The sequence below is a fragment of the Salvelinus alpinus genome, chromosome 25 (assembly GCF_045679555.1).
Source record: "Salvelinus alpinus chromosome 25, SLU_Salpinus.1, whole genome shotgun sequence".
Taxonomy (NCBI): Eukaryota; Metazoa; Chordata; class Actinopteri; order Salmoniformes; family Salmonidae; genus Salvelinus; species Salvelinus alpinus.
This window is the reverse complement of record NC_092110.1, coordinates 28845516-28867398: the sequence shown is the minus strand read 5'-3', so window position 1 is coordinate 28867398 and position 21883 is coordinate 28845516. Positions and strand designations below refer to the sequence as shown.

The 21883-nt window shown below is 46.8% G+C and overlaps 1 protein-coding gene across 1 annotated transcript in view; it reads left to right on the top strand.

The window, feature by feature from the left end:
- ush2a (Usher syndrome 2A (autosomal recessive, mild)) overlaps nucleotides 1-21883 on the top strand; it is a 462322-nt gene that overhangs the window by 267116 nt on the left and 173323 nt on the right. The window contains exons 40-41 of the mRNA XM_071365050.1: nucleotides 9748-9899; nucleotides 14762-14909. Of these exons, the coding sequence (XP_071221151.1) occupies nucleotides 9748-9899; nucleotides 14762-14909 (300 nt within the window). The remainder of the gene's footprint in view (nucleotides 1-9747; nucleotides 9900-14761; nucleotides 14910-21883) is intronic.

Below are 21883 nucleotides of genomic sequence, written 5' to 3'. Positions count from 1 at the left end.
GGTAAGTAACATTATTCAGATCACAGCTCTTTTTGTGACAGAGTAGCCATTGGGTGTTGATTTTCAAATTATGGAACTGATGCATTCCGGGAAATGTAGTATTTTCCACATATTGAACAAAATGTAAGTGATTAATGAAATATAACTTAGAATATTTGAATACAGGTTTTGTTTTCCTTGATCATCCATTTTAAGAGTTTATCATGAAAATCTAATGTTTCAACAATCTTTTATACTTATGTATATAACGACATGTTTGGTGTTTCATTTAGATGTATATTTGTATAGACCACACCTAATAAAGAACAGAAAATGCATTTGAATTTAATTGAATTTCACTGAATTCAATTATATTTTCTTTCATTCAAATTCAAATTGCATTTCTGTATCCTGTTTATTAACCCTTTACACTCGTGGGAATTGTGAAAGCAGAGCCAGAGCCCTGATGTCATGTATAGCATGTTACTGTACAGCCACTACGTTCCAATTTAGCCATTTGTCAGTGCCCAAATCAACCCCTATACTGGTACGAGTGTGAAGGGTTAAGTACTTTAATTCAAATTCAAGAATTGAATTGGAATTTATGAGGCATTCTCTATTAAATTCTGATTTGATTCCAACCCTGCTTCCCTTTCATAAAAAGCCAAATTCAGTTGTAGATTCAGAATTACTGAAGACTTCCTCTTTACGATTTTAATTTCCCTTTAACAGATTCTCTGGATATTTTGTATACCTTTTAGCTAGCGTTTCTGAAAGTAGCGCTCACTTACTACGTCACATACAGTGGGGAGAACAAGTATTTGATACACTGCCGATTTTGCAGGTTTTCCTACTTACAAAGCATGTAGAGGTCTGTCATTCTTATCATAGGTACACTTCAACTGTGAGAGACGGAATCTAAAACAAAAATCCAGAAAATCACATTGTATGATTTTTAAGTAAATAATTTGCATTTTATTGCATGACATAAGTATTTGATACATCAGAAAAGCAGAACTTAATATTTGGTACAGAAACCTTTGTGTGCAATTACAGAGATCATACGTTTCCTGTAGTTCTTGACCAGGTTTGCACACACTGCAGCAGGGATTTTGGCCCACTCCTCCATACAGACCTTCTCCAGATCCTTCAGGTTTCGGGGCTGTCGCTGGGCAATACGGACTTTCAGCTCCCTCCAAAGATTTTCTATTGGGTTCAGGTCTGGAGACTGGCTAGGCCACTCCAGGACCTTGAGATGCTTCTTACGGAGCCACTCCTTAGTTGCCCTGGCTGTGTGTTTCGGGTCGTTGTCATGCTGGAAGAACCAGCCACGACCCATCTTCAATGCTCTTACTGAGGGAAGGAGGTTGTTGGCCAAGATCTCGCGATACATGGCCCCATCCATCCTCCCCTCAATACGGTGCAGTCGTCCTGTCCCCTTTGCAGAAAAGCATCCCCAAAGAATGATGTTTCCACCTCCATGCTTCACGGTTGGGATGGTGTTCTTGGGGTTGTACTCATCCTTCTTCTTCCTCCAAACACGGCGAGTGGAGTTTAGACCAAAAAGCTCTATTTTTGTCTCATCAGACCACATGACCTTCTCCCATTCCTCCTCTGGATCATCCAGATGGTCATTGGCAAACTTCAGACGGGCCTGGACATGCGCTGGCTTGAGCAGGGGGATCTTGCGTGCGCTGCAGGATTTTAATCCATGACGGCATGGTGTGTTACTAATGGTTTTCTTTGAGACTGTGGTCCCAGCTCTCTTCAGGTCATTGACCAGGTCCTGCCGTGTAGTTCTGGGCTGATCCCTCACCTTCCTCATGATCATTGATGCCCCACGAGGTGAGATCTTGCATGGAGCCCCAGACCGAGGGTGATTGACCGTCATCTTGAACTTCTTCCATTTTCTAATAATTGCGCCAACAGTTGTTGCCTTCTCACCAAGCTGCTTGCCTATTGTCCTGTAGCCCATCCCAGCCTTGTGCAGGTCTACAATTGTATCCCTGATGTCCTTACACAGCTCTCTGGTCTTGGCCATTGTGGAGAGGTTGGAGTCTGTTTGATTGAGTGTGTGGACAGGTGTCTTTTATACAGGTAACGAGTTCAAACAGGTGCAGTTAATACAGGTAATGAGTGAAGAACAGGAGGGCTTCTTAAAGAAAAACTAACAGGTCTGTGAGAGCCGGAATTCTTACTGGTTGGTAGGTGATCAAATACTTATGTCATGCAATAAAATGCAAATTAATTACTTAAAAATCATACAATGTGATTTTCTGGATTTTTGTTTTAGATTCCGTCTCCCACAGTTGAAGTGTACCTATGATAAAAATTACAGACCTCTACATGCTTTGTAAGTAGGAAAACTTGCAAAATCGGCAGTGTATCAAATACTTGTTCTCCCCACTGTATGTGCAGATACTGTATGTGCAACACGTCATTGGTCTCTCTCTCTGTCACTCAAATGGCAAGGGGCTGAAGCTCATTGGCTGTAACTCGAATTTCTAGGGGGCTGGCCCACGTGGGGGAAAATGCAGGGAAAATGCGGCTGCACAGCTTCCAGTGAACAGTGTCTTTAGGGATGTTGTGGCTAATTAAGTTAAGACCGTAATTCTGCCCATAGATTATGCATGTATGAACTACACATTGACACATTCAGTCCAAAGTGGGAGGTTTAAAAAAAACTTAGTAGTAACCAAAGTTCCAGAGCATGTCTTTAATGCTCAGTAAAACCTCACAGTTTTATCATCTCAATAAAAGCCTTTAGAATACACAGTTTCACATGTTCAGTGTGTTTATTCTTCCAAGATGGCTTAGCAGTTCAGACGTAATTTCTGTTTCGTATTGTCGTGTCCTGTATATATATATATTTACACCTTTCTTCGCATATCTTTTATATATTTTATTATCCAAGAACTCAACTACAAAAGCTTTCCTGCAAAAGCTTTCCTGCAACCCGCTTCACCAATTACAAAAAAGTATTATTTACCTCAAATCTGAAAATCCACCGTGGAAGCTAGCCAGGGGCTAATTCAGAAGCTAGCCAGAAAGCTAACCAGAAGCTATCCGATAGCTAGCCAGAAGCTAATCTGTAGCTGCCCAGAAATTAGCCGGTCTGCTGGCTAGCGTTGGTGTTTCAGCTGCCCACGTTTTGTGGTCATCAGCTATTCCTTTAGCTCGATAATCTACCGGCACTTTTGTGCAACGCGACTCGGACCGGAGCATTCCGGGACTTTTTTCTCTCAGTTTCCCCGGATTTCAGCCGCAGGCTCTGGACATTTGCAGCTAGCTAGCTGCAAACCGTGTGACTATTGGCTTACGTCGATCCCGGAGCAAACTCAAATCATTCCGGAGCTAGCCAGCTGAGGAGTTCCATCAGCCATTCCTGGGCTACAGTCACCTATCTGGACCCGTTTTTTTTTTTTTTTTTTTGCTGCAGATACGGAGCCCCACCGGGCCTTCACGACTGACTGCCGACGTTATCTGCCCGAGGGAGTTATCCAACTGGCACCTCCGTCCCGACGTTACCTGAACGCTCATCTGGGGCCCGCTAACCGTTAGCTGTCTTATCGGCTGCTATCTGAATAAGTATATCGGACAATTATTATTATTATTTATTTATTTTATTTTCTTCTTGGGTCACTATATCTATTTTGCCAATTTGGATTGATCCCCTCTACCACACGGAACCCCACTAACCTACCGACGGAAACGCACGAGGTATCTACAAATAGACTTCCATACTATGCTATCTTGCTACCGATAGCCATCTACCCGGCCAGCTGTCTGGATCGCCGTGACCCCAACCAACCTCTACTCACTGGACCCTTATTGATCACTCGATTAAGCATGCCTCTCCTTAATGTAAATATGCCTTGTCCATTGCTGTTCTGGTTAGTGTTTATTGGCTTATTTCACTGTAGAGCCTCTAGCCCTGCTCACTATACCATATCCAACCTCACAGTTCCACCACCCACATATGCGATGACATCACCTGGTTTCAATGATGTTTCTAGAGACAATATCTCTCTCATCATCACTCAATACCTAGGTTTACCTCCACTGTATTCACATCCTACCATACCTTTGTCTGTACATTATTCCTTTAAGCTATTTTATCGCCCCCAGAAACTTCCTTTTACTCTCTGCTCTAGAAGTTCTAGACGACCAATTCTCATAGCTTTTAGCCGTACCCTTATCCTACTCCTCCTCTGTTCCTCTGGTGATGTAGAGGTGAATCCAGGCCCTGCAGTACCTAGCTCCACTCCTATTCCCCAGGCGCTCTCTTTTGATGACTTCTGTAACCGTAATAGCCTTGGTTTCATGCATGTTAACATTAGAAGCCTCCTCCCTAAGTTTGTTTTGTTCACTGCTTTAGCACACTCTGCCAACCCGGATGTTTTAGCCGTGTCTGAATCCTGGCTTAGAAAGACCACCAAAAATTCTGACATTTTCATCCCCAACTACAAGATTTTCAGACAAGATAGAACGGCCAAAGGGGGCGGTGTTGCAATCTATTGCAAAGATTGCCTGCAGAGTTCTGTTTTACTATCCAGGTCTGTTCCCAAACAATTTGAACTTCTACTTTTAAAAATCCACCTCTCTAAAAACAAGTCTCTCACCGTTGCCGCCTGCTATAGACCACCCTCTGCCCCCAGCTGTGCTCTGGACACTATATGTGAACTGATTGCCCCCCATCTATCTTCAGAGCTCGTGCTGCTAGGCGACCTAAATTTTAACATGCTTAACACCTCAGCCACCCTACAATCTAAGCTTGATGCCCTCAATCTCACACAAATTATCAATGAACCTACCAGGTACCACCCCAATTCCGTAAACACGGGTACCCTCATAGATATCATCCTAACAAACTTGCCCTCCAAATACACCTCTGCTGTTTTCAACCAAGATCTCAGCGATCACTGCCTCATTGCCTGCATCCGTAATGGGTCAGCGGTCAAACGACCTCCACTCATCACTGTCAAACGCTCCCTGAAACACTTCAGCGAGCAGGCCTTTCTAATCGACCTGGCCGAGGTATCCTGGAAGGATATTGATCTCATCCCGTCAGTAGAGGATGCCTGGACATTTTTTTTAAATGCCTTCCTCACCATCTTGAATAAGCATGCCCCTTTCAAGAAATTTAGAACCAGGAACAGATATAGCCCTTGGTTCTCTCCTGACCTGACTGCCCTTAACCAACAGAAAAACATCCTATGGCGTTCTGCATTAGCATCGAACAGCCCCCGTGATATGCAACTTTTCAGGGAAGCTAGAAACCAGTATACACAGGCAGTTAGAAAAGCCAAGGCTAGCTTTTTCAAGCAGAAATTTGCTTCCTGCAACACAAATTCAAAAAAGTTCTGGGACACTGTAAAGTCCATGGAGAATAAGAACACCTCCTCCCAGCTTCCAACTGCTCTGAAGATAGGAAACACTGTCACCACCGACAAATCCACTATAATTGAGAATTTCAATAAGCATTTTTCTACGGCTGGCCATGCTTTCCACCTGGCTACCCCTACCCCGGACAACAGCACTGCCCTCCCCTCTGCTACTCGCCCAAGCCTTCCCCATTTCTCTTTCTCCCAAATACAGTCAGCTGATGTTCTAAAAGAGCTGCAAAATCTGGACCCTTACAAATCAGCCGGGCTAGATAATCTGGACCCTAATCTGGACCCTTTCTAAAACTATCTGCTGAAATTGTTGCCACCCCTATTACTAGCCTTTTCAACCTCTCTTTCGTGTCGTCTGAGATTCCCAAAGATTGGAAAGCAGCTGCGGTTATCCCCCTCTTCAAAGGGGGGGACACTCTTGACCCTAACAGCTACAGACCTATATCTATCCTACCCTGCCTTTCTAAGGTCTTCGAAAGCCAAGTCAACAAACAGATTACCGACCATTTCGAATCCCACCATACCTTCTCCGCTATGCAATCTGGTTTCAGAGCTGGTCATGGGTGCACCTCAGCCACGCTCAAGGTCATAAACGATATCTTAACCGCCATCGATAGGAAACAATACTGTGCAGCCGTATTCATTGACCTGGCCAAGGCTTTTGACTCTGTCAATCACCACATCCTCATCGGCAGACTCGACAGCCTTGGTTTCTCTAATGATTGCCTCGCCTGGTTCACCAACTACTTCTCTGATCGAGTTCAGTGTGTCAAATCGGAGGGTCTGTTGTCCGGGCCTCTGGCAGTCTCCATGGGGGTGCCACAGGGTTCAATTCTTGGACCGACTCTCTTCTCTGTATACATCAATGATGTCGCTCTTGCTGCTGGTGATTCTCTGATCCACCTCTACGCAGACGACACTATTCTGTATACTTCTGGCCCTTCTTTTGACACTGTGTTAACAACCCTCCAGGCGAGCTTCAATGCCATACAACTCTCCTTCCGTGGCCTCCAATTGCTCTTAAATACAAGTAAAACTAAATGCATGCTCTTCAACCGATCGCTGCCTGCACCTGCCCGCCTGTCCAACATCACTACTCTGGACGGCTCTGACTTAGAATATGTGGACAACTACAAATACCTAGGTGTCTGGTTAGACTGTAAACTCTCCTTCCAGACTCACATCAAACATCTCCAATCCAAAGTTAAATTTAGAATTGGCTTCCTATTCCGCAACAAAGCATCCTTCACTCATGCTGCCAAACATACCCTTGTAAAACTGACCATCCTACCAATCCTCGACTTCGGTGATGTCATTTACAAAATAGCCTCCAAAACCCTACTCAATAAATTGGATGCAGTCTATCACAGTGCCATCCGTTTTGTCACCAAAGCCCCATATACTACCCACCACTGCGACCTGTACACTCTCGTTGGCTGGCCCTCGCTTCATACTCGTCGCCAAACCCACTGGTTCCAGGTCATCTACAAGACCCTGCTAGGTAAAGTCCCCCCTTATCTCAGCTCGCTGGTCACCATAGCAACACCTACCTGTAGCACGCGCTCCAGCAGGTTTATCTCTCTGGTCACCCCCAAAACCAATTCTTCCTTTGGCCGCCTCTCCTTCCAGTTCTCTGCTGCCAATGACTGGAACGAACTACAAAAATCTCTGAAACTGGAAACACTTATCTCCCTCACTAGCTTTAAGCACCAGCTGTCAGAGCAGCTCATAGATTACTGCACCTGTACATAGCTCATCTATAATTTAGCCCAAACAACTACCTCTTTACCTACTGTATTTATTTATTTATTTTGCTCCTTTGCACCCCATTATTTCTGTCTCTACTTTGCGCTTTCTTCCACTGCAAACCAACCATTCCAGTGTTTTTAGTTTTTATTTTACTTGCTGTGTTGTATTTACTTCGCCACCATGGCCTTTTTATTATATTTTTATTTATTTATACATATATTTGTTTGCCTTCACCTCCCTTATCTCACCTCACTTGCTCACATTGTATATAGACTTATTTTTTTTCACTGTATCATTGACTATATGTTTGTTTTACTCCATGTGTAACTATGTGTTGTTGTATGTGTCGAACTGCTTTGCTTTATCTTGGCCAGGTCGCAATTGTAAATGAGAACGTGTTCTCAATTTGCCTACCTGGTTAAATAAAGGTTAAATAAAATAAATGATAGTGTATACGATGTGTAAAGTGTGTGTGTCATGTGTAAAATGTGTGTATAATGTATAGTGTGTATAATATATTGTGTGTGATGTGTAAAATGTGTGTATAATATAGTGTGTATAATATAGTGTGTATAATGCATAGTGTGTATAATATAGTGTGTATAATGCATAGTGTGTATAATATAGTGTGTATAATGCATAGTGTGTATAATATAGTGTGTATATTATAGTGTGTGTGTGATGTGTACAATGTGTGTATAATATAGTGTGTATATTATAGTGTGTGTGATGTGTAAGATGTGTGTATAATGCATAGTGTGTATAATATAGTGTGTATAATATAGTGTGTATAATGCATAGTGTGTATAATATAGTGTGTATAATATAGTGTGTATAATATAGTGTGTATAATATAGTGTGTATATTATAGTGTGTATAATATCGTGTGTATACTATAGTGTGTATAATATTGTGGGTATACTATAGTGTGTGTGATGTGTGAAATATGTGTATAATGGATAGTGTGTATAATATAGTGTGTATATTATAATGCATATATCATAGTGTGTATACTATAGTGTGTATAATATAGTGTGCATATTATAGTGTGTATAATATAGTGTGTATAATATAGTGTGTATAATATAGTGTGTATAATATAGTGTGTATAATGTGTATATTATAGTGTGTATAATATAGTGTGTATAATATAGTGTGTATAATATAGTGTGTATAATATAGTTTGTATAATATCGTGTGTATATTATAGTGTGTATAATATAGTGTGTATAATATAGTGTGTATAATATAGTGTGTATAATATAGTGTGTATAATATAGTGTGTATAATATAGTGTATATAATGTGTATAATATAGTGTGTATAATATAGTGTGTATAATGTGTATATAATATAGTGTGTATAATATAGTGTGTATAATATAGTGTGTATAATGTGTATATAATATAGTGTGTATAATATAGTGTGTATAATGTGTATATAATATAGTGTGTATAATATAGTGTGTATAATGTGTATATAATATAGTGTGTATAATATAGTGTGTATAATATAGTGTGTATAATATAGTGTGTATAATATAGTGTGTATAATGTGTATATAATATAGTGTGTATAATATAGTGTGTATAATATAGTGTGTATAATATAGTGTATATAATGTGTATAATATAGTGTGTATAATATAGTGTGTATAATGTGTATATAATATAGTGTGTATAATATAGTGTGTATAATGTGTATATAATATAGTGTGTATAATATAGTGTGTGAGCATTTGGCTCCGTAAACCCTCCACGCCTATTAGACGTGATAAATGACAGCCTTGCTAATCTGACAGCCATTTAATATGAAAAAAAAACTTTCAACACAATTACCCGATTATCTCGCACTTAAAACCCCTTCAAAAGGCTTCTCAAAGAATGCGTTGTACTATTCGTCTGGCTGCTCATAATGTGGAGTCAATATGGAGTCCATACGATTTGCTTGGTTTCACACCACTAGAAGTCTGGAGGAGTTTTTCCCAATTTTCCTGGGGATTTGTTGGCTAATCCCACTGGGGATTAAAGTGTGGGAAACATGGAGACAAGCAGGAGAATAAGCCTGTTATGTATTAGGCTTCACATCAACCTGGGCTTATTACAACACTCACAGCACTGCAGCCCAAATGGCACCCTATTCCCTATTTAGTGCACTACGGCTCCTATGGAGCCCTAAGGGGCTCTGGTCAAAAGTAGTGCACTAATTAGGGAATAGGATGGCATTTTGGGTGCACTCCAGCTGAATATGGGACATTTTAAGTGTGGAGATGTATTACTGTCAATTTCTTTACACAGACGTGAAATGGTTTTCTCTGGGCAGACGCATAATTAAAACAGAATAGGTTCTTACCGCAAACATGATCTGTTGAGCCCTGTATGGAGGAAAAAGAGACATGCTGTTTCCTTATGTGGCTGTAATAACATTAGGATAATTCCTTGTGATTGGTTTACTGACAGGGTGTGTGTGTGTGTGTGTGTGTGTGTGTGTGTGTGTGTGTGTGTGTGTGTGTGTGTGTGTGTGTGTGTGTGTGTGTGTGTGTGTGTGTGTGTGTGTGTGTGTGTGTGTGTGTGTGTGTGTGTGTGTGTGTGTGTGTGTGTGTGTGTGTGTGTTCCTCTCCTCTAGGAGTGATCAGCAGCTATGGAGTGTGGATGAACGGTGTGCTGGTCCAGAACTCTACCTCCCTATGGTTCTCTGTTGATCACCTGTCTCCCTGGAGTCTACACAGCTTTAGAGTACAGGCCTGCACCGCACAGGGCTGTGCCCTGGGACCACTGGTGAGTCACACACACACACACTCACACACACACATACAAACACACACTCACATACACACACACACACACACACTCTCACACACACACACACACACATGAATATACACGAACACATTCACTGTCACGCAGACACACTTACACGTAGTGTCTATGCGCTAAGCCTTTAGTTGTGTATGGCACATTTGCATTATGATAATGCTGTTGACCTGTGTGTGTGCGTGCGGCTATGTTTGCCTGAGTGTGTGTGTGAGTGCATGTGAATGTGTTTGTGTGTGTCAGCTTGCAGGCATTATAAAGGTGATTGATTCTACGGTTCAATAAATGGCCGTCTGGTGACGATGACATTTGGGAGAAATGCCACTCAGGGAGTCAGGGCCTGGGATGGGCTGGGCCAATATGGCTAAACGCAGCACTGCCAACACAGCACTGCACGGGCTGAAGAGGAGAGGGCAGGATGAGGGACAGAGGGGAAGGGGCTAGAGGAGAAAGGAAGATAGCAGGGGCAGTGGAGGTAGAGGGGCGGGGGAGGTAGAGGTAGAGGGGCAGTGGAGGTAGAGGGGCAGTGGAGGTAGAGGGGGAGGGGAGGTAGAGGGGGAGGTAGAGGGGGAGGGGAGGTAGAGGAGAAAGGAAGATAGCAGGGGCAGTGGAGGTAGAGGGGCAGTGGAGGTAGAGGGGCAGGGGAGGTAGAGGGGAAGGGGCTAGAGGAGAAAGGAAGATAGCAGGGGCAGTGGAGGTAGAGGGGCAGTGGAGGTAGAGGGGGAGGGGAGGTAGAGGGGGTGGGTAGAGGGGAAGGGAAGGTAGAGGGGGAGGGGAGGGAGAGGAGGTAGAGGGGCAGGGAAGGTAGAGGGGGAGGTAGAGGGGGAGGGGAGGTAGAGGGGCTAGAGGAGGTAGAGGGGGAGGTAGAGGGGGAGGGGAGGTAGAGGGGCAGTGGAGGTAGAGGGGCGGGGGAGGTAGAGGGGCAGTGGAGGTAGAGGGGCAGTGGAGGTAGAGGGGGAGGGGAGGTAGAGGGGGAGGTAGAGGGGGAGGGAAGGTAGAGGGGGAGGTAGAGGGGAAGGGGAGGTAGAGGGGCAGTGGAGGTAGAGGGGCAGTGGAGGTAGAGGGGGAGGGGAGGTAGAGGGGGAGGTAGAGGGGGAGGGGAGGTAGAGGGGGAGGGGAGGTAGAGGAGAAAGGAAGATAGCAGGGGCAGTGGAGGTAGAGGGGCAGTGGAGGTAGAGGGGGAGGGGAGGTAGAGGTGGAGGGAAGGTAGAGGGGGAGGTAGAGGGGGAGGGGAGGTAGAGGGGGAGGTAGAGGGGGAGGGGAGGTAGAGGGGGAGGGAGGTAGAGGAGAAAGGAAGATAGCAGGGGCAGTGGAGGTAGAGGGGCAGGGAAGGTAGAGGGGGAGGTAGAGGGGGAGGGGAGGTAGAGGGGCTAGAGGAGGTAGAGGGGCAGGGAAGGTAGAGGGGGAGGTGGAGGGGAGGTAGAGGGGCTAGAGGAGGTAGAGGGGGAGGTAGAGGGGGAGGGGAGGTAGAGGGGCAGTGGAGGTAGAGGGGCGGGGGAGGTAGAGGGGCAGTGGAGGTAGAGGGGCAGGGAAGGTAGAGGGGGAGTGGAGGTAGAGGGGCAGTGGAGATAGAGGGGGAGGGGAGGTAGAGGGGCGGGGGAGGTAGAGGGGCAGTGGAGGTAGAGGAGCAGGGAAGGTAGAGGGGGAGGTAGAGGGGGAGGGGCTAGAGGAGAAAGGAAGATAGCAGAGGCAGTGGAGGTAGAGGGGTGGGGGAGGTAGAGGGGGAGTGGAGGTAGAGGGGCAGTGGAGGTAGAGGGGGAGGTAGAGGGGGAGGGGAGGTAGAGGGGCAGTGGAGGTAGAGGGGGAGTGGAGGTAGAGGGGCAGTGGAGGTAGAGGGGCAGGGAAGGTAGAGGGGGAGTGGAGGTAGAGGGGCAGTGGAGGTAGAGGGGCAGGGAAGGTAGAGGGGGAGTGGAGGTAGAGGGGCAGTGGAGGTAGTAGAGGGGCAGTGGAGGTAGAGGGGGAGGGGAGGTAGAGGGGGAGGTAGAGGGGGAGGGAAGGTAGAGGGGGAGGTAGAGGGGGAGGGGAGGTAGAGGGGGAGGGGAGGTAGAGGAGAAAGGAAGATAGCAGGGGCAGTGGAGGTAGAGGGGCAGGGAAGGTAGAGGGGGAGGTAGAGGGGGAGGGGAGGTAGAGGGGCTAGAGGAGGTAGAGGGGCAGGGAAGGTAGAGGGGGAGGTGGAGGGGAGGTAGAGGGGCTAGAGGAGGTAGAGGGGGAGGTAGAGGGGGAGGGGAGGTAGAGGGGCAGTGGAGGTAGAGGGGGAGTGGAGGTAGAGGGGGAGTGGAGGTAGAGGGGCAGTGGAGATAGAGGGGGAGGGGAGGTAGAGGGGCGGGGGAGGTAGAGGGGCAGTGGAGGTAGAGGGGCAGGGAAGGTAGAGGGGGAGGTAGAGGGGGAGGGGCTAGAGGAGAAAGGAAGATAGCAGAGGCAGTGGAGGTAGAGGGGTGGGGGAGGTAGAGGGGGAGTGGAGGTAGAGGGGCAGTGGAGGTAGAGGGGGAGGTAGAGGGGGAGGGGAGGTAGAGGGGCAGTGGAGGTAGAGGGGGAGTGGAGGTAGAGGGGCAGTGGAGGTAGAGGGGCAGGGAAGGTAGAGGGGGAGTGGAGGTAGAGGGGCAGTGGAGGTAGAGGGGGAGGTAGAGGGGCAGTGGAGGTAGAGGGGCAGTGGAGGTAGAGGGGGAGGGGAGGTAGAGGGGGAGGTAGAGGGGGAGGGAAGGTAGAGGGGGAGGTAGAGGGGGAGGGGAGGTAGAGGGGGAGGGGAGGTAGAGGAGAAAGGAAGATAGCAGGGGCAGTGGAGGTAGAGGGGCAGTGGAGGTAGAGGGGGAGGGGAGGTAGAGGGGGAGGTAGAGGGGGAGGGAAGGTAGAGGGGGAGGTAGAGGGGGAGGGGAGGTAGAGGGGCTAGAGGAGGTAGAGGGGCAGGGAAGGTAGAGGGGGAGGTAGTTGGGGAGGGGAGGTAGAGGGGCTAGAGGAGGTAGAGGGGGAGGTAGAGGGGGAGGGGAGGTAGAGGGGCAGTGGAGGTAGAGGGGCGGGGGAGGTAGAGGGGGAGGTAGAGGGGGAGGGGAGGTAGAGGGGCGGGGGAGGTAGAGGGGCAGTGGAGGTAGAGGGGCAGGGAAGGTAGAGGGGGAGGTAGAGGGGGAGGGGCTAGAGGAGAAAGGAAGATAGCAGGGGCAGTGGAGGTAGAGGGGCGGGGGAGGTAGAGGGGGAGTGGAGGTAGAGGGGGAGGGAAGGTAGAGGGGCAGTGGAGGTAGAGGGGGAGGTAGAGGGGGAGGGGAGGTAGAGGGGCAGTGGAGGTAGAGGGGGAGTGGAGGTAGAGGGGCAGTGGAGGTAGAGGGGCAGTGGAGGTAGAGGGGGAGGTAGAGGGGCAGTGGAGGTAGAGGGGCAGTGGAGGTAGAGGGGGAGGGGAGGTAGAGGGGGAGGGAAGGTAGAGGGGGAGGTAGAGGGGGAGGGGAGGTAGAGGGGGAGGGGAGGTAGAGGAGAAAGGAAGATAGCAGGGGCAGTGGAGGTAGAGGGGCAGTGGAGGTAGAGGGGGAGGGGAGGTAGAGGGGGAGGTAGAGGGGGAGGGAAGGTAGAGGGGGAGGTAGAGGGGGAGGGGAGGTAGAGGGGCTAGAGGAGGTAGAGGGGGAGGTAGTTGGGGAGGGGAGGTAGAGGGGCTAGAGGAGGTAGAGGGGGAGGTAGAGGGGGAGGGGAGGTAGAGGGGCAGTGGAGGTAGAGGGGCGGGGGAGGTAGAGGGGGAGGTAGAGGGGGCGGGGGAGGTAGAGGGGCGGGGGAGGTAGAGGGGCAGTGGAGGTAGAGGGGCAGGGAAGGTAGAGGGGGAGGTAGAGGGGGAGGGGCTAGAGGAGAAAGGAAGATAGCAGGGGCAGTGGAGGTAGAGGGGCGGGGGAGGTAGAGGGGGAGTGGAGGTAGAGGGGGAGGGAAGGTAGAGGGGCAGTGGAGGTAGAGGGGGAGGTAGAGGGGGAGGGGAGGTAGAGGGGCAGTGGAGGTAGAGGGGGAGTGGAGGTAGAGGGGCAGTGGAGGTAGAGGGGCAGGGAAGGTAGAGGGGGAGTGGAGGTAGAGGGGCAGTGGAGGTAGAGGGGCAGGGAAGGTAGAGGGGGAGTGGAGGTAGAGGGGCAGTGGAGGTAGAGGGGCAGGGAAGGTAGAGGGGGAGTGGAGGTAGAGGGGCAGGGAAGGTAGAGGGGCAGTGGAGGTAGAGGGGGAGGTAGAAGGGGAGGGGAGGTAGAGGGGCGGGGGAGGTAGAAGGGCAGTGGAGGTAGAGGGGCAGGGAAGGTAGAGGGGGAGGTAAAGGGGGAGGGGAGGTATAGGGGCAGTGGAGGTAGAGGGGCAGTGGAGGTAGAGGGGCAGTGGAGGTAGAGGGGCAGGGAAGGTAGAGGGGGAGGTAGAGGGGGAGGGGAGGTAGAGGGGCGGGGGAGGTAGAGGGGCAGTGGAGGTAGAGGGGCAGGGAAGGTAGAGGGGGAGGTAGAGGGGGAGGGGAGGTAGAGGGGCGGGGGAGGTAGAGGGGGAGGGGAGGTAGAGGGGCGGGGGAGGTAGAGGGGGAGGTAGAGGGGGAGGGGAGGTAGAGGGGCGGGGGAGGTAGAGTTGCAGGAGAGGGGGAGGTAGAGGTGTAGGAGAGGGGGAGGGGAGGTAGAGGTGCAGGAGAGGGGGAGGTAGAGGTGCAGGAGAGGGGGAGGGGAGGTAGAGGGGCAGGGACAGGGGAGATGTCTGGGATTTTTGAACTGTCTTTAAAAGCACACATACAATTAGTTTGATTGATTGAAGATGATGATGATGATGATGATGATGATGATGATGATAATAATGTGTCTCTCCTTGCGTGTGTGTGTGTTTGTGTGTGTGTGTTTGTCCAGGTGGAGAGGCGTACGTTGGAGATGGCCCCAGTAGGTCCTGTGGTGCTGGAGGTTGATAGTGAAGGACCTACCTCTCTCAGGGCCAAGTGGAGCCAGCCAGCCAAACCTAGTGGGAACATCACCTATACACTACTGTACACACACACAGGTAACACACGCACACATGAACGTACAAACACAAGCAAGCATGCACACAGACACACACACACACACACACACACACACACACACACACACACACACACGTACAGATAGAGGTTACTCACACACAGTACTCTACACAAAACTAGGTAACACACACACTTTGCACACTTAGTAAATATTTGCTTTAAAGTGATTTCTATAATGAATTGGTATAAAGATATAATGCCCACTCAACAACAGCCTACTAAGCATGACAGCAATAAAGATTGCATCTCAAAAAGCGACTTAATAACGACAATGAAATTAAGACAGAATGAGCTATTTGGCCTGTTTGTAATTTGCGTGGTGTGTATTGTCAGCGGTATTCGGGGTGTAAAATGTGCTTATTTGATGAAAGTTCTAGACAGGGGTTAAGTGCCACTTCACTTGGTCAGCTTCTGGCCCGGACTCACAGAGTAATCATCATAGACACATACTCGCACAAGCACACACACACACACACTCTCTCTCCCACACACACACTCTCTCACACACACCCTCTCTCACACACACACACACTCTCTCACACACACACTCAATGAAGCAGATATACACTCCACTACGTATTTATTTGGACAGTGAAGCTAAAACGTTTAATTTATCTCTATACTCCAGCATTTTAGATTTGAGATCAAATGTTTCATATGAGGCGACAGTACAGAATGTCACCTTTTATTTGAGGGTATTTCTATACCTATGATCAGTGTTTCTCTGTAACTTTCTCACTCATTCACGATTCATGTATGATATCCGTAATCATAGTAGCATCCACATGAATATAGAAGTATTCTGAAACATATTCTATTATTTTTTACAATAAAAGTGAAATGACACAATACAATATGTACCATTCATTTCTAATGCATCCAACAAGTTTGTAGAGTCACAAGCTTGATGTTAGTCATTGCATGTTGGAAATATGGGATCAAATACTAAACTTTTAACTACTTTAATACACTATAAGTGAATTTGTCCGAATACTTACAGTGCCTTGCAAAAGTATTCAGACCCCTTGGATTTCTTCACATTTTAATGTGTTACAAAGTCAGATAAAAATGTATTTAATTGCCATTTTTTTGTCAACAATCTACAAAAAGACGTGTTTGAGAAACCTTTGACATCGATTACAGCTGTGAGTCTTCTTTGGTTAGTCTATAAGAGCTTTGCTCACCTGGAAATGTATCATATTTGCCCGATATTCTTTTCAAATTTCGTAGGATATCATGGCTAGACAGTTTCATGTCTTGCCATAGATTTTCCCGCAGATTTAAGTCCAAACTGTAACTTGGCCACTCAGGAACATTCACTGTCTCCATGGTAAGCAACTCCAGTGTAGATTTGGCCTTGTGTTGTAGGTTATTGTCCTGCTGAAAGGTGAATTCGTCTCCCAGTGTCTGGTGTAAAGCAGATTGAACCAGGCTTTCCTCTAGGATTTTACCTGTGCTTAGCTCCATCCTGTTTTTTTTTTACCTGAAAAACTTCCCAGTATTTGCCGATGTCAAGCATACCCATAACATGATACAGCCACCACCATGCTTGAAAATAAGAAGGCAGTTCCTCAGCGTTGTGCTATGTTGGATTGGCCCCAAACATAGGGGTTTTCATTTAGTTCAAAAAGTGTATTCCTTTGCTATGTTTTTTTTGCAGTATCACTTTAGTGCCTTGTTGCATACAAGATGCACGTTTTCAAATATATTTGTATTTTTCTTTTCACTGTCATTATTGTGAAGTCACTACAATGTTGTTGATCCATCCTCAGTTTTCTCCCATCACAGCCATTGAACTCAGTAGCTTGTTTTAAAGTCACCATTGGCCTCATGGTAACACTCCGGAGCAGTTTCCTTCCTGTCCTGCAGCTCAGTTCAGAAGGACGACTGTATCTTTGATGTGTAGTTTAATACATCATCCACAGCATCATCATTAACTTGACCATGCTTAAAGAGATAATCACTGTCTGATTTGTTATTGTTACCCATCTACCAATCACTGGTCTTTGAATCTGTGCTTGAAATGCAATACTTGACTGAGGGAAAGGGAATATGTAGCCAGTTGCACAACTGAATTCATTCAACCAAAATGTGTCTTCCGCACTTAACGCAACCCTCTGAATGAGAGGTGCGGGGGGCTGCCTTAAATGACGTCCATGGTTATCAGCGCTGACGGTGCAGTTGTTGTGGGGGTTAACTGCCTTGCTCAAGGTTAGAACAGCAGATTTCTCCACCTTGCCGGCTCTGGGATTCAAACAAGCAACTTGTCTGTCCCAAAAGTCTAACTGCTATGCTGCCTACATCTCAGACCAACCGTACAGCTGTTGTATGTATGGGGGACAGAGGAAGGGTTAGTCATTCAAAAATCATGTCAACCCTATTATTTCACACAGTCCGTGTAACTTGTTATGAGATTTGTTAAGCCAAATTGTACACCTGAATTAATTTAGGATTGCCTAAACAAAGGGAAAAGTACTATATTTTAGTTATGATTAATATTTTTTTTCTTTAAAATGTTTTCTTTTTTCTTCCACTTTGACATTACAGAGTATTTTGTGCAATTGTTGACAACAAATTTCAATTCAATCCATAAAGATCTTTCATTTCTAAATGGTAAAACAGCTATGTATGAAAGCACCCTCAAATAAAAGGTGACATTCTGTGCTGTCGCCTCATATGAAACATTTGATCTCAAATCTAAAATGCTTGAGTATAGAGCCAAATTAAAAGTTGTACCTTCACTGTCCAAATAAATACGGAGGGGAGTGTATACCATTTTAGGGGATAGAGCCAGAGAGGAGAGTGGAGAGTGAGACAGAGAGGGGAGAAGGCACACGAAGAGAGCTAGAGGAGGACAGTAGATAGTCGGTGGTAGTAATCAGTGTGTAGAGATGGGAGTGACCTCTCTCAGCGAGCAGAGAGACCTGTGTGTTACAGCACTGCTTTGATGTCTCCTTCACACAGGAACACACAGATTAGGAGGAGTGGAGAGAGGGAGCCAGGGAGGAAACAGAGAGATGGAATATTGTCTACCCCTTTGATACACACTGCCTTTATCTGCGTGTCGAGGTCTGTGTGCGTGTGCGTGCGTGTGTGTGTGTGTGTGTGCGCGCCTAGTGATGTAGAAGATTGGGTAGATGTGCATGTCTTAATATTCAGGACCTTTCATTTCCTGTCAGCGTGCCACAGTAACCCTCTCTGTGTATCCATCACAGGCCTCCTCTCCCTTCCCATCCTCTCCTCCTCTATGTCCAGACTAAAGGCAGAGTGGCAGTGTAATGATCTTTTACATGTTAGTATGGTAGTAAAACTGGCCCTTATGTCACAGCCAGCCAGGAGGGACCTATTACATATGACAGGACTGATCAACACACACACACACAGTGTGGCGGCAAGAGAGAGAGCTATTCTCCCTGACAAGGCTGATCAAGAGGCCCAGACCAAGCCAAGCATTATTAAATATTGACTCATGTTGTGATTTATGTAGAGCTGTAGGAAGAAAGCTCTTTTTAACCACTCACTATTCCTCACTGCTGAAAATCAGCCATCACTCTCTCTCTCTGTCGGGAAATATAGAACATGAACACGGCAGCCTTTTACTCATGGAAGAGGGAGTGAGAGGGGGGGAGAGAGCGAGAGAGAGAGAGCGAGAGGGATATAGATATGTAGATGGCGAGAGAGAAGGAGAGAGAGAAAGGAGAGAGAGAAAGGAGAGAGAGAAAGGAGAGAGAGAAGGAGAGAGAGAAAGGAGAGAGAGAAAGGAGAGAGAGAAAGGAGAGAGAGAGAGAGTAGTTACACTTAAAACAATCTGAGACGGATGCTTTCATGTTAGCGTTTCATTTTACAAACTGCCAACAACAGACTAGGTAAATTGGAAGCAATTGTAAGATTTAGAAAGCGGACCAGGGCCGAGGAGTTGGGGAGAGAGAGGGCTGTCTGGGGAAACCAACTCACGTTAATTCATTAAGCTTGTTTATTTTTGCTTAAGCTGTGAAATGTTATCAGTTTTTTTGGTGCCTTTCTGTGTTTTCAGAGCTAATAGAAGATGAGGAGTTGTGCCAAGTTAGCAGTACGGTATCACAGTAGTCTCACTCTTTCTCCCTCTCTCTTTCTCCTTTCCTCTTTCTTTATCTCTCTACATCATTATTTTATCTCTCTACATCATTATTTTATCTCTCTATTTCCCTGACTCTCTAACCGTCCGTCTTTCTATCTGTTTCTCTCTCTCTGTCTCTTTCTCTACGTCTCTCTGTCTCTTTCTCTACGTCTCTCTGTCTCTTTCTCTACGTCTCTCTGTCTCTTTCTCTACGTCTCTCTGTCTCTTTCTCTACGTCTCTCTACGTCTCTCTGTCTACGTCTCTCTGTCTCTTTCTCTACGTCTCTCTGTCTCTTTCTCTACGTCTCTCTGTCTCTTTCTCTACGTCTCTCTGTCTCTTTCTCTACGTCTCTCTGTCTCTTTCTCTACGTCTCTCTTTCTCTACGTCTCTCTGTCTCTTTCTCTACGTCTCTCTTTCTCTACGTCTCTCTGTCTCTTTCTCTACGTCTCTCTACGTCTCTCTGTCTACGTCTCTCTGTCTCTTTCTCTACGTCTCTCTTTCTCTACGTCTCTCTGTCTCTTTCTCTACGTCTCTCTGTCTACGTCTCTCTGTCTACGTCTCTCTGTCTCTTTCTCTACGTCTCTCTTTCTCTACGTCTCTCTGTCTCTTTCTCTACGTCTCTCTACGTCTCTCTGTCTACGTCTCTCTGTCTCTTTCTCTACGTTTCTCTGTCTCTTTCTCTACGTCTCTCTGTCTCTTTCTCTACGTCTCTCTGTCTCTTTCTCTACGTCTCTCTTTCTCTACGTCTCTCTTTCTCTACGTCTCTCTTTCTCTACGTCTCTCTGTCTCTTTCTCTACATCTCTCTGTCTCTTTCTCTACGTCTCTCTGTCTCTTTCTCTACGTCTCTCTGTCTCTTTCTCTACGTCTCTCTGTCTCTTTCTCTACGTCTCTCTGTCTCTACGTCTCTCTGTCTCTTTCTCTACGTCTCTCTGTCTCTTTCTCTACGTCTCTGTCTCTTTCTCTACGTCTCTCTGTCTCTTTCTCTACGTCTCTCTTTCTCTACGTCTCTCTGTCTCTTTCTCTACGTCTCTCTGTCTCTTTCTCTACGTCTCTCTGTCTCTACGTCTCTGTCTCTTTCTCTACGTCTCTCTGTCTCTGTCTCTACGTCTCTGTCTCTTTCTCTACGTCTCTCTGTCTCTTTCTCTACGTCTCTCTTTCTCTACGTCTCTCTGTCTCTTTCTCTACGTCTCTCTGTCTCTTTCTCTACGTCTCTCTGTCTCTACGTCTCTGTCTCTTTCTCTACGTCTCTCTGTCTCTGTCTCTACGTCTCTGTCTCTTTCTCTACGTCTCTCTGTCTCTTTCTCTACGTCTCTCTTTCTCTACGTCTCTCTGTCTCTTTCTCTACGTCTCTCTGTCTCTTTCTCTACGTCTCTCTGTCTCTACGTCTCTGTCTCTTTCTCTACGTCTCTCTGTCTCTTTCTCTACGTCTCTCTTTCTCTACGTCTCTCTGTCTCTTTCTCTACGTCTCTCTTTCTCTACGTCTCTCTGTCTCTTTCTCTACGTCTCTCTGTCAATGTCTTTTTCTCTACGTCTCTGTCTCTTTCTCTACGTCTCTCTCTCTGTCTCTTTCTCTATGTCTCTCTCTCTACGTCTCTCTACGTCTCTCTGTCTACGTCTCTCTGTCTCTTTCTCTACGTCTCTCTGTCTCTTTCTCTATGTCTCTCTGTCTATGTCTCTTTCTCTACGTCTCTGTCTCTTTCTCTACGCCTCTCTCTCTATGTCTTTTTCTACGTCTCTCTCTATGTCTCTTTCACTATATGTCTTTCTCTACGTCTCTTTCTCTGTCTCTCTCTCTATGTCTCTCTACGTCTCTGTCTCTCTCTCTACGTCTGTCTCTCTATGTCTCTCTCTCTATGTCTCTCTCTCTCCACATCTCTCTCTATGTCTCTCTCTCTACGTCTCTCTCTACATCTCTCTACGTCTCTCTGTCTACGTCTCTCTGTCTCTTTCTCTACGTCTCTCTGTCTCTTTCTCTATGTCTCTCTGTCTATGTCTCTTTCTCTACGTCTCTGTCTCTTTCTCTACGCCTCTCTCTCTATGTCTTTTTCTACGTCTCTCTCTATGTCTCTTTCACTATATGTATTTCTCTACGTCTCTTTCTCTGTCTCTCTCTCTATGTCTCTCTACGTCTCTGTCTCTCTCTCTACGTCTGTCTCTCTATGTCTCTCTCTCTATGTCTCTCTCTCTCCACATCTCTCTCTATGTCTCTCTCTCTACGTCTCTCTCTCTACATCTTTCTATGTCTCTCTCTCTATGTCTCTATGTCTCTCTCTATGTCTCTCTCTATGTCTCTCTCTCCACGTCTCTCTATGTCTCTCTCTCTACATCTCTCTCTATGTCTCTCTCTCTATGTCAATTTCAATTCAATTTTTTTCCAATTATATGTCTCTCTCTATGTGTAACGATCTGAGTGTCGGGAGGTGCGAAGTCAGACGCAGGAACAGCAGAGCTTCAATATGTTGAGTCTTTTAATACTCAACTTGCAAACACAATGTCCAACACGGACGTACTGGGTGTCACACACAACGGTCCAACGACACGATAAACAAACCCAGTCCACAATAATAACATCCACTCCCGAAATCCAAAAGCCACAATGAAACAATCCCGCACAAAGAAGCGTCCGGGCTGGCTGACTAATAAAGCCACACTAATTAACAATTAACTGAACACAGGTGATACAAATAAACACATAAGGAGGGGGAGGAAAAAGAGTCAGTGGCAGCTAGTAGGCCGGTGACGACGACCGCCGAGCGCCACCCGAACGGGAAGGAGAGCCTGCCTCGGTTGAAGTCGTGACAGTACCCCCCCTCTGACGCGCGGCTCCCGCAGCGCGCCGACACCGGCCTCGAGG